At 48.6% G+C, this 11,176-nt stretch overlaps 2 protein-coding genes across 6 annotated transcripts in view; one reads left to right on the top strand and one right to left on the bottom strand.

Moving 5' to 3' along the window:
- Positions 1–306: 306 nt before the first annotated feature.
- Positions 307–8,587, bottom strand: RNF25 (ring finger protein 25). Its single transcript, XM_032278207.1, has 10 exons — positions 8,300–8,587; positions 5,246–5,320; positions 4,881–4,983; positions 4,721–4,788; positions 4,554–4,623; positions 2,514–2,585; positions 2,278–2,415; positions 1,574–1,666; positions 1,151–1,285; positions 307–947 (listed from the first exon to the last, which is right to left on the bottom strand). Exons 1-10 carry the CDS (start codon positions 8,338–8,340, stop codon positions 369–371), a joined length of 1,374 nt encoding a protein of 457 aa, XP_032134098.1. The 5' UTR covers positions 8,341–8,587; the 3' UTR covers positions 307–368.
- STK36 (serine/threonine kinase 36) overlaps positions 8,345–11,176 on the top strand; it is a 28,533-nt gene continuing 25,701 nt past the window's right edge. For 2 of the 5 annotated variants that reach the window (XM_032278194.1, XM_032278191.1), the window contains exons 1-4: positions 8,662–8,735; positions 9,116–9,291; positions 10,000–10,140; positions 10,229–10,306. In XM_032278194.1, the coding sequence (XP_032134085.1) occupies positions 9,208–9,291; positions 10,000–10,140; positions 10,229–10,306 (303 nt within the window). In that variant the 5' untranslated portion in view covers positions 8,662–8,735; positions 9,116–9,207. The other 3 variants (XM_032278192.1, XM_032278193.1, XM_032278195.1) reach the window with 3 other exon arrangements.

The raw sequence follows: 11,176 nt of genomic DNA, 5'->3' as shown, positions 1-11,176 counted from the left end.
AACAGGAAACTAAATTCCTCTACCTAAAGGCATTGTATGTATATATATAATGGACAGACGTGGGTGTGTACACATGGGTTGTTAACAGGAGTCCTAAGGACTCTGCTTACATGCTGACATCCCACTAGTTTTCCCTGGAACTGACTACACTAGCTGATGAGATGTCAGACCCCCTTTACCCAGCTCTCTGGAGAACAGACTTCAGAGCACAGGTGGGGACTGCTTTGCTACACCCCAATCTTACTAGGAATTGAGAAAAAGACCCATTTCTCACAGGCTAGGCACTATTGAGCAAAGAAAGCCAAACAAGGTCAAATATCTTTATTGTTCCCCTCCCATCCCCAATTCCCTGTCCTTGCCAAGTCCTGCTAGGAACCATCCTCAGATTCCAGGCCTAGGGGCTCCCTCCGAGTACCAGGCCGGTATGCTCCCTGGCCCCGAGGCAGGCGGGGGTAGGAAGAACCCGGTGTCCGGCCTTTGGAGCGCTCCCAGCGAGCACAGTCCCGAGTCCTGCGGGGTGGGGGGCCCTGCCAGCTGCCAGGCCCCTTCTCTTGGGGAGGACCTTCAACCCCTTGGCTATGGGGTTCTGGCTTTAGGTCCATAGGCTCCTTGAGGGGCCCCTCTGGTGGTGGCAGTTCCTGGGTGTCACAGGTACCTTTGGGGGCATGGCACTCCCCTCCCTTCAGGTACCTCCGTTCAGGCTGTCGCCAGGGACCTTGACTGGGCTTGGGGGGATCTAGCACAGCTTTCTGGGTTTCGCCCAACCTTTGCTGATTTGGCCCGGCCCCTGGAATCTTCTCACACATGTACTGGGTGGCCACAGGCAGAGGAGCTGGCAAGGTGGACTGGACGGCTGGTGAGGTGGACAGTTCTGCTGCAAGGGTGCTGGGTGGGTGGGATCCTTTGGAGACATCTACAGCTGACTCAGGTTCCACAGGGGCAGAAGGCTATGAAGAAATGAGATAATGCAGCAAGGAGGATGCAGCTCCTCAAAGCAGGGAACCGCAGGCCCCTCTCCTACCGTCGGGGCTGACCAAGATCGGTCTATAATCTCCCTGCTTAGAACAAAGCCCAATCTGGGGCCATGGCAGATTGGGGTTTGTAGGAAGGTTGGTGGCATTACGGGATGACTGGGAAAACCTTCCCTCACCTGCTGAAGGCTGATGAAGTATCGGTTTCGCTCAGCCTCAAGGTCAATGATGCCCCCCCGCTCCTGCTGCCTCTGGTAGAGCCGCTTGAGTTCTTCCTGCTGGCGCAGGCTCTCTGCACTGGGCTGGTACAGCTCCTGGAAGGAAGAATGGCAGAGAGGAAATAATGAAAAGCAGAAGGCAGACTCAAATCCCTACGCCTCCATGGCTGCCTCAGGAAATCTGCACAAGATTCTGGTTGAGCCCCTCAGGTCTGGGCTCCCAGAGTCTTAGGCTCCCACCAGTGGGGGCTGCGGCTTTGCAGAGAGGTCCTAGGCAGTTCAAGCCCAATTGCAGAGACTCCACTTGACACAGACAAGGTGCCATTCCTTACTCTTTAGAAAATGCCATTACTCCTGGCTCACATTCGAAGAAAGTCCCCTTACCATGGGCTGCTGGGGTTCAGGGGCTGCTTTCAACGAGGCAAGATCATATACGAGGGGCTCTCTGCACACCGGACACTGCACACCGACTGCCTTCTAAAAAAGAGAAATCACATGCCTGCATCACAGCCCAGGATGCCCCCTGGTGCTGACCCAGTCAGCCAACCTAATCCACAGAGGGCTGGGACTAAAAGGCACAAGGACACCGGTTCAGCAGTGAGTTGGGACAGAGCACTGGGCAGTCTAACTAGAGGGCTCCTGGAAGGAGAAGGAGGCTTGTAATCCCAGCAATTTGGGAGGCCGAGCAGGCAGATAACTTGAGGTAAGGAGTTTGTGATCAGCCTGGCCAACATGGTGAAACCCCATCTCCACTGAAATTATAGAAATTAGCTGGGCGTGGTGGTGGGTGCCTGTAATCCCAGCTACTCCGGAGGCTGAGGCAAGAGGATCACTTGAACCCAGAGGTGAAGGCTGCTGTGAGTTGAGATCACGCCACTGCATTCCAGCCTGGGCAGCAGAGTGAGACTCCATCTCAAAAAATAAAATGTAAGGATGCCCTTTTTCCTGGACAGAGATAAGAGTTCATTAATCTCAAGGGTATCTACGACCCTAAAAAGGTGAAGAGCCACTGGAGTGGAGGGATGGGAAGGCTGTGAAAGGCAGTGTGTAAGGGTGTCAGGTGAGGGCACAGTTGCAGTGAGGTCGACCTGTTTGGTTGCAGCATGCTGCCGTTCCTGCTCCTGTCCTTGTGCCTTCAGCTCTTGCTCCATGTGCTGGATGTACCGAGCAAGGCAGTGGCAGTGGAAGTAGTGGTAACAGGGTGTTTTGGTAAAGGCCTCCTTCTCCTAGAGGGAGGACAGATGTAGGATACTAAGTCAGAACTCTCTCACAGCCCTCACCTGCCTGTTCCAAGCAGATGCCATGCCCCAAGAGAGAAACTCACCTGGAAACCATAGAGGCAGATGACACACTGGCCATGAGGGATGTTGTTATCCGTGAGAATTTCTTTCCCTTTCTGAGGAGAGAAGACACTGATCAAATAGGGGGGTAAGGGGCAGAACAGTGAGCAAGGCCTGTCTACTACTCCTAGGAGTGACTGGCTGGACGTGGCTCCTACCAGCCCACTTTGGTACCTGGTGTTTACGATTTCTGTCTTGGTGATTCTCCCTCTGCTGGGAATCAATCCTTCTCCACATCCCTGCCCCCTTCCCCACAATTTGATCTTTCTGGTTTTGAAATCCAACTTAATTGTTTTTCCTTTCTTTAAGTCACTTTTAATATACCTTGGAAATGAAAATAATACACCTTGAAAGAAAAAAATGTTCAATTAAAGCTCATCTTCTGGGAGGCCTTGCTTGCTTAACCCCCTTCCATATCACTCCCCACCATGGGGCAACGAGTTTGTTCTGAGTCAGCTTTCAGAAAGCATGTCAAGGCATGGACAACCCAAATGGACAGAGAATTCACAAGGCATCAAGTCGGGCTGTGAAATATGCATTTGAATTGTTATTTGAATAGCTAATAGTGTACTCTGGAATTCTACAAACTCCAAGGCTGCATTGTGGAAGCCCGACCTAGGACTGCTACAGTGGCCTGGCAAACCCACTCTCTTTGACTCTCAGCCACCCACCTTCATTCTGTTCTGGACATTTTTCTTAAAAATTTAAACTAGGAGAAGCTGGGCGTGGTGCCTCATGCCTATAATCCCAGCACTTTGGGAGGCCGAGGCTGAAGTCAGCAGTTCAAGACCAGCCTGGCCAACATGGAGAAACCCCACCTCTACGAAAACACAAAATTAGCTGGGTATGGTGGCATACACCTGTAATCTCAGCTATTCGGGAGGCTGAGGCAGGAGAATCACTTGCACCTGGGAGGCGGAGGTTGCAGTGAGCTGAGATCATGCCACTGCACTCCAGGCTGGGTGACAGACTAAGACTGCCTCAAAAAAAAAAAAAAAAAATTAAACTAGGGGAAAAAAAGACTGTACTTAATTCTATAGTGCAGTGGCTATTCACAGGTGCGACCCCACTACTGATCAGCACGGAGTTTTGACTTGCTGTTTCTGACCTGGGCCAGTTCACCCCTCCTTAGGCAACCTGGTGGTTCCCTGCTCCCGGGAGGTCACCATATTGATGCCGAATTTAGTGCGGACACCTGATTGGCATAGCACACTATAGCCCAGAACTCTTAGGCTCAAGTGATCCTCCCACCTCAGCCTCCCAAGTAGCTGGGACTACAGGCACGCACCACCGCTCCTGGCTTAATTGTTATTTTTAATCTCAAATAAAAGTTTTCTGTGTATATTGAAGCTCCAGGTGTTGCTTCACGTGGGTTGTTTCATTAAGCAGTGTACAAACTCTTTTAGTAAGGAACCATGACTTTTCTTTTCTTCAGCCTCCCCAGTAGCTGGGATTACAGGTGCGTGCCACTATGCCCGGCTAATTTTTTGTATTTTTAGAAGGCACAGGGTTTCACCACATTGGCCAGGCTGGTTTTGAACTCCTGGCCTCGAGCAATCCACCTGTCTTAGCCTCCCAAAGTGCTAGGATTACAGGGATGAGCCACTGCGTCCGGCCAACCACGACTTTTTCTAGTCAGTTCCAATGGCAGTCTAGCCTTCAAATGTTCATTTATGGCTAAGACTCCCCCAAGAGTATTATGGCAAGATCCTTATCTTTTGCCACTTTCAGTTGCCAGTGCCTAGAGAACAAGAAACACACTGAAACTGAAGCAAGAAAAATTCATGTTGAAGAGGAAAAGTCATTTTCTGTCAAGATGCTGGCATACGCAACTTGGAGAAGCTACTGAACTGTCTTTTGGGAAGTTTTTCAAATAGAAGAGTCTCATTTCTCTGGATTAATTTAGGCCTTACCTAATGACTCCAGATCTATTAAAGATTCTAGGCCCATGGTTTCCCTTTTATGGCTAGAAACTGCTCTAGCTTGAAAGAAAGAACATATTCCCAGGCTAGCACACCTCTTACCTCAATGAGTTCATAGAGCATGGCAGTGCCCAGCCCAGCCTTGGCCACATGGCCCAGCGCCTGTAAGATCCTGGAGGAAGATGGCAAACCAAATATTAGGCCTGCTCACTTCCCTCACAAGGCAAAGCTGTAGCTGAGTTTTCCCTGTTCTGTCAGGTCCAACTTACGTGTGGATCTGTTCATCTGAGAGTCCTCGGGGATTTCGGATAGAGATCTGTGGCACCTCATGGGGATACTAGTGGGGGCAAATCACAAGTTACTGCTGAACTGATCCACCCCAGGGACTTTCCCCTTCCTCCCTTTGCTGCCACAGAGTAGGGGCTTCACCTCTGCTGGGACCTGAAGCACCAGAGTGAAGCAGACGTACTGTGAATCCTGGTCCTCTGCAGTGGCAGGATGCAAAGTGATGTAGATCTCCCACGGTGAAGTTCTGCAGGTGGATAAAGTGGAAATGCAGATGTGACTGGGCAGGGGCTTGGGGGCTGGGGAGGATGGGGTTCAGACAGTAACGTGGGCAGAGGAAGTATGCATTGGACTCTTTCTTTTGGGGAGGATTAAAGGAATAGCTTTTGTTCACACAAGAGAAGTATTATCTCTGAATTAAGGCTCACAGTGTCTTAAGACCCAGATTCAGCATAGAACCTCTCCTCATTACTAGAGGGACTCCTGCCCACCACTGGTAGAATACATACCTGCCATTTCCTTTAATCACCTGTAGTTCATCCAGATAGATGGACTCTAACACTTCAACTTCAGAGGGAAGGACCCTAGAGAGAAATGAGTAGACTGACTCACAATTACATCTCTCCCTGCTGAAGCCTGCTAAGGGCAATAAAGACTGGCTTTGCAGAAAAATGGCAATCTACCGGAATGCATTCTCCTGCTAAACTCCTTAAAAACAAGGAAAATGTTTCCTTAAGTTGTCAACTGGCCACGCAGGGGGCATGAAAATCAGAATTTTAGGCCTCATTTCTGCCAACAGATGAGGAAATGCATTCCAGAGAAGTAAAACGACTAACCAAGGCTTAACATAGGTAGAACTGGGGCCACAGCCAGGTTTCCTGACTCCCTGTTTAAGTTTCATTCCACTTTGTGGCTGACTCTCTGGTCTAGAAATATGGCACCCATTAATTAGCATTAACATTAACCAATATTACTCCAGTCTTTCCCTACAACACTGTCCAGTGTGGATCTCAGTGCCTTGGCTACTGTCTACACCCACTGTTAACACCAGTCATCACAAGCCTTCTTAAAGAAGATACCAACCTCAACACAACAGGTCTAGGGTGGTGTAAAGGCTGTGTTGTAATGAAGAGCCAGCAGCCTCAGTTAGTAACAGGTACTAATCACTTATTGGCTATGTGATCTGTGAAGTGACCTCTCTGTAAGCTTAAGTTATCCTGTCTATCACATATAGGTAATACCACCTACTCTCTAGGACTATTATGAGGATAAAAGGTGACTTGTTTATATAAAGTACCTAATAATATCTGGGCTATAATAGCTAGGCTATGTCCTCTTTTCTTTCCTCTCTGTATATAACCTTCTCCCTTAAAAGGAAAGAGGGAAGGAGGGAGGTAGTTAAGAGTATTCTGGACGTATTTCTGACCCTGGCTGTCTGGTTGATCTAGATCAGCCTGTTGAGATTAGATCCATGGTTCTGATGTAAATCAGAGGACACACATGCTTCAGCATAGAAACAGCAATTGAAATGAAATTAAAGCTGAGTGATTGGTTTGTGTCTACAGCTCTACCCAGGTGATATATGGAAAAACGCATACTTTGCTTTCCTATGCGAATCCCTTTTAGAAGAGTAAGTCTGCCCCAGCAGGACCTATGTCAGTGTTGTTATGTCTTAGGCAGAAACTTCAAAATATAAAGTATAAAGCTTTACACCTCACAGATAACAGTGTAGTTCTGACTGATATGGAAGTGGGAGTCTCAGTACTACAAGCTGCTGCACTCACTGTTGCTCTCTCCATGGCTCAAGGTGTCTCCCTCGAATTTTAAAAGCTCCCCCTAAAAAGGTGAGTGTGTGGGTCATGCCTATAAATTATCCTAGCACTTTGGGAGGCTGAGATGGGAGGATCACGTGAGGCCAGGAGCTCGTGACCAGCCTAGGCAACAAAGCAAGATGCTGTTTCTACAAAAAATGATAAATTAGCTGGACACGGTGGTCCCAGCTACTTGGCAGGCTGAGGCAGAAGAATCACTGGAGCCCAGGAGATCGAGGCTTTAGTGAGCCATTATCTTGCCACTGTACTACTCCAGCCTGGGTAACAAAGGAAGACTCTGTCTCTTAAAAAAAAAAAAAAAGTTTCCCCAAACACTTTAAAAACCACTAGTCTAGATAGTCTTAATAAAGGCCAGTACTAGCTAGGCTCCCTGAACCAATGCAACACTGAGGTGGGGCCTCAGTCAAGTGGCCCTTCAATACTTTGCCCACCCTAGCTAATTATGTGGATCCTAGGTGGGATGGATACTGGTAAGGTGGTGACAACAATATGGTGGGTGGGGGGGGCAGGCACTGAAGAATGTCCTAGTACAAAGAATCTAAGGTGTGGAGCCAGACAGATGTGGATTTCTAATCATAATTTTCTACCTTTTGGCAACTTACTTTACTTCTTTGGGGCTCATTTAGTCTTCCCAGGTGCCTGCACCTCAGTTATTAACGAAAAGGCGGCTGGGCATGGTGGCTCACACCTGTAATTCCAGCACCTTGGGAGACTGAGGTGGGAGGATCACTTGAGCCCAGGGGTTCAAGATCAGCCAGGCCAACATGGCAAAACTCTGTCTCTACAAAAAATACAAAAAGCCAGCCATGGTGACGTGCACCTGTAGTCTCAGCTACTCGGCAGGAGGATCACCTGAGCCTGGGGAGGTCAAGGCTGCAGTTAGCAGCAATTGCACCACTGCACTCCAGCATGGGCGAGAGTGAGACTCTGTCTCAAAAAAAAAAAATAAATAATAATAAAAAAAAATAAATAAAACAAACAAATCCAAAATACAAAAAGCAGACTTAAGTGTGTTACAAATCCGTCATGACCCTCTCAACTATTCTGAGGTAGATGCCACACCCACTTTTTTACAGCTGAGGACACTGACTCACAGATGCTAGGTGGACTGGTCAGCATCACACAGCTAATAAAATACGGAGTTAACCCACATTTAATCCTACTTTCAAATCCCAGAGTCCTTCCATGTTCCGGTCTTTTGTTAAGAATGCTTGAGAGAAGGACTAGAGGTACTTTATGTGAGGTGTAAAGCTTTATTCAGACAATAGTCCTCACTAGTGCTGTCTGGGAGAGAGAAGGTTAGGGGAAGCGTCGGCAGAAAAAGGCTGATCCAAGGGGAAAGGGGGACCGGAGCTCGAGGGCAGTGGTTCCGAGAGGTGAAGGGGAGATGGGGAGGTCTGACGAGCAGGCATCCCCCAAAGCCCCTGAGAAAATTCATTTCAGGAGAGAGAAAGGGATGGTATGAGGCTGGAGGAAAGGAGATCGCACCGGATAAGGAGAGGCCCGAACTGGCCCGGCGGGCGCAGACCCGGTCTTCACTCACTCAGATCAGCGCCCCTCCACCCTCCCGTTCCCCAGTCCAGAAGCTCTTCCAGAGGAGATGTCAGCATCTCTGCCATCCCTCATTCCTCGCTTCACCCGACACGCCCGCCGTACGGACTGTCTGCGACAGCTGCTAGGCCTCTGGACTAAATCCAGGCCGTCAGCCAAAGCCCATGCCCGCAAAGTTACCAGTCCTCCTCCCCTGCAGCCGCAGACGCAGACGCCGCCATATCTTCTCGGCCCGCAGCCGGAACCGGAAATGCCCTTAGGGAAGTGGAAGGCGGAAAACTAAGAGAGGTGGACAGCTAGCGTCGTTTCTAGGCAACCGCAGACTCCAGGTCCTTAGCGGGTCCTGATGGCCATGAGGCAGTTCGGAAGTATCCCAGGAAGTGCCCTTGTGCTATCCGCCGTCCCTCCCACACCTCTGAGCGCCTTTGTCCTCTGAACTTCTCGTTGGTTCTAGCAAGTAAAATTGTAAGAAAGGGAGCCAAAAGAGATCGGCGGGAGACGGGGGTGGAGAAGAATTGTAAGTCAGGCAAAGTACTCAGGCAGCCAGAAGAAATGGGGCTAAAGGCCAGGGAATCTGTCCCTCGGCCTGAGAAGCTTGGACGTTCCTAGGCTGCGGGTGAGAGAGGGGCTCTGGCCTGTGAAGCGCACGGGCCAGGGGGTCTGAGAACGGGTGCTGAGGAGGCTGGGAGTGGCAGGAATTTGGGGGAGACTCGAAGGAGCAGGGTTGAGTGGGCAAGTCTAGGTTGAGAGAGCAGGGTTGAGTGGGCAAGCTGGGTGGAGGGAGAAGGGAGACCAGGTGTCAGGTGGGCGTGGGGCCAGGTTGGGGACAGGAGGTTGAAAGTCAGGAGGAACTACAAAGAGACGCTCTGTTTGTTCCAAGATCTCATCATCTTTCCATCCATTCTACCCTCCCATGTTTTTTTGAGGCTTGCGTTATTGTGAAAAAGAGGAAAAGGCAAGGTGGCTAACATTTTTTCTTTCTCATGCCCGAACTAGGCCTCCCAGATGTTGTGGAACTGTCCCTGGATCTATAGCTCTTTACCACCATCTCTACGTTTTTCCTTCTAAGAGATCCTGAAACCTCTGTCATGGAAAAGTACCACGTGTTGGAGATGATTGGAGAAGGCTCTTTTGGAAGGGTGTACAAGGGTCGAAGAAAATACAGTGCTCAGGTGTTGTGCAAAGAGGGATACCTTTTGGGCGGGATTTGGTACCTCCAACCCCAGTGGAAAATGGGTCAAGAAGTGATGTATCTACCAGTTTGTATTCCTAAGGCACTGACTCCCTCATACTTCCTATGGAGTATAAGCTCTGAAGTTGGAGTACTTGAGTGCAAATTCCATCTCCACTGCTTTCTAGCCTCAGAATTTTAGACAAATTACTTAACTTCTCTATGTCTCAATTTCCTCATCTCTAGAATGGGGGTGGGAACAGCAACTGATTGTTGGAGTTTGAGGATTAAATATGTTGTCACATTAAATCACTTAGTACAGTGCCTGGCTCTTAGTAAACAATAAATATTATTAGTTTCTAGCATACCATCTAGTAAGAGTTAAACCACTTGAACTCTATTATTCCCTCTTCATTTTTTCTTCCTTTCTTTTCCCCTAAATCTCATCTTGAATCCTTTGATCAAATCAGAACACTTCTCTAAGAAGATGGATGTCTGGCAAATGTTTTTCCTCCTGGGATGAGGAGTGGGGAAAGCCTGGATAAGGCCAGGGTACCATGGGGAAAGTGGAAGTGAGAGACTAACAGAAATAAGAGTTTCTCAAATACTCTAAAGTCTGACTTCTGGACCTCTGAGGTTAAGGCTGAAATTCTGGCTCTTTTCAGCTCTAATGTGATTAGGCATTAACTCTTCACCTTACCACTGACAGGTCGTAGCCCTGAAGTTCATCCCAAAATTGGGGCGCTCAGAGAAGGAGCTGAGGAATTTGCAACGAGAGATTGAAATCATGCGGGGTCTGCGGCATCCCAACATTGTGCATATGCTTGACAGCTTTGAAACTGACAAAGAGGTGTGCTTTGACAGTTTTGGGCCCCCTCTCCCTAAGCACAAGGGTCCCAGGAATTTCCCAGCCTCATGCCACTGTCTTCTATCTGTAGGTGGTAGTGGTGACAGACTATGCTGAGGGAGAGCTCTTTCAGATCCTAGAAGATGATGGAAAACTTCCCGAAGACCAGGTATGCTTCCTGCCTTCAACTTTACCCCACCATCGACCTCTCTCCAGGTGAAGAACTGGTAGAGCAAGCTAAGGGCACTAAGAGTCTCCATTTCAAAGACTTCTGAGAAGAATATAAGAGTCTAGGTATAAGCCAGGTGTGGTGGCTCATGCCTGTAATCTCAACACTTTGGGAGGCTGAGGCAGGTGGATCACAAGGTCAGGAGTTTGAGACCCGCCTGACCAACATGGTGAAACCCTGTCTCTACTAAAAATTACAAAAATTAGCTTGGTGTGGTGACACGCACCTGTAAGTCCAGCTACTTGGGAGGCTGAGGCAGGAAAATCGCTTGAACCTGAGAGGCGGAGGTTGTGGTGAGCCGAGATCGCGCCACTGCAGCCCATCCTGGGCAAGAGAGTGAGAGTCCGTCTCAAAAACAAGAAAAAAAGAGTCTAGGTATATAGAGACAGTGCAGCGTGGGAGTGAATTATGTAAACATTGGATCCAAAATATCTGAGTAGGAATCTTGGCTCTGCTCCTTCCTAGCTGGGTCTCCTTGGAAAACTTCCCGAAGACCAGGTATGCTTCCTTATCCTTGGATAAGTTACTTTAATTTCTTTGTGCTTAGTTTCCTCATTTGTAAGATGGAGATAATAATCATGTTTGCCTGATAAGTCTATGGTGAAGAGTGATAAGTCAGGTAATGTGTTTAAGTAGTTAGCTATTAACACTGTTGTTGTTATTAAATACCTTTATGGAAGAAAGGCCAGTGTAATGGTATCAGAAAGAGGGCAGTAAGAATAAAGGTTGTGGGCTGGGTGTGGTGGCTTATGCCTGTAATTCTAGCACTTCGGGAGGCCAAGGTAGGCAGATACTTGAGGTTGGGAGTTT

The sequence above is a fragment of the Sapajus apella genome, unplaced genomic scaffold (assembly GCF_009761245.1).
Source record: "Sapajus apella isolate SASKATOON/1434 unplaced genomic scaffold, GSC_monkey_1.0 scaffold10, whole genome shotgun sequence".
NCBI lineage: Eukaryota > Metazoa > Chordata > Mammalia > Primates > Cebidae > Sapajus > Sapajus apella.
This window is presented reverse-complemented; position numbering and strand designations above follow the sequence as displayed.

Excerpts from the sequence above, each read along its gene's own strand:
- RNF25 (XM_032278207.1), bottom strand. The coding sequence starts at position 8,340 with ATGGCGGCGTCTGCGTCTGCGGCTGCAGGGGAGGAGGACTG. Across the intron at positions 2,586-4,553 it reads TGCTCTATGAACTCATTGAG|AAAGGGAAAGAAATTCTCAC; the intron begins GTAAGAGGTGTG and ends TTCTCTCCTCAG. Across the intron at positions 1,286-1,573 it reads CTGAACCCCAGCAGCCCATG|GAGCTGTACCAGCCCAGTGC; the intron begins GTAAGGGGACTT and ends TCTTCCTTCCAG.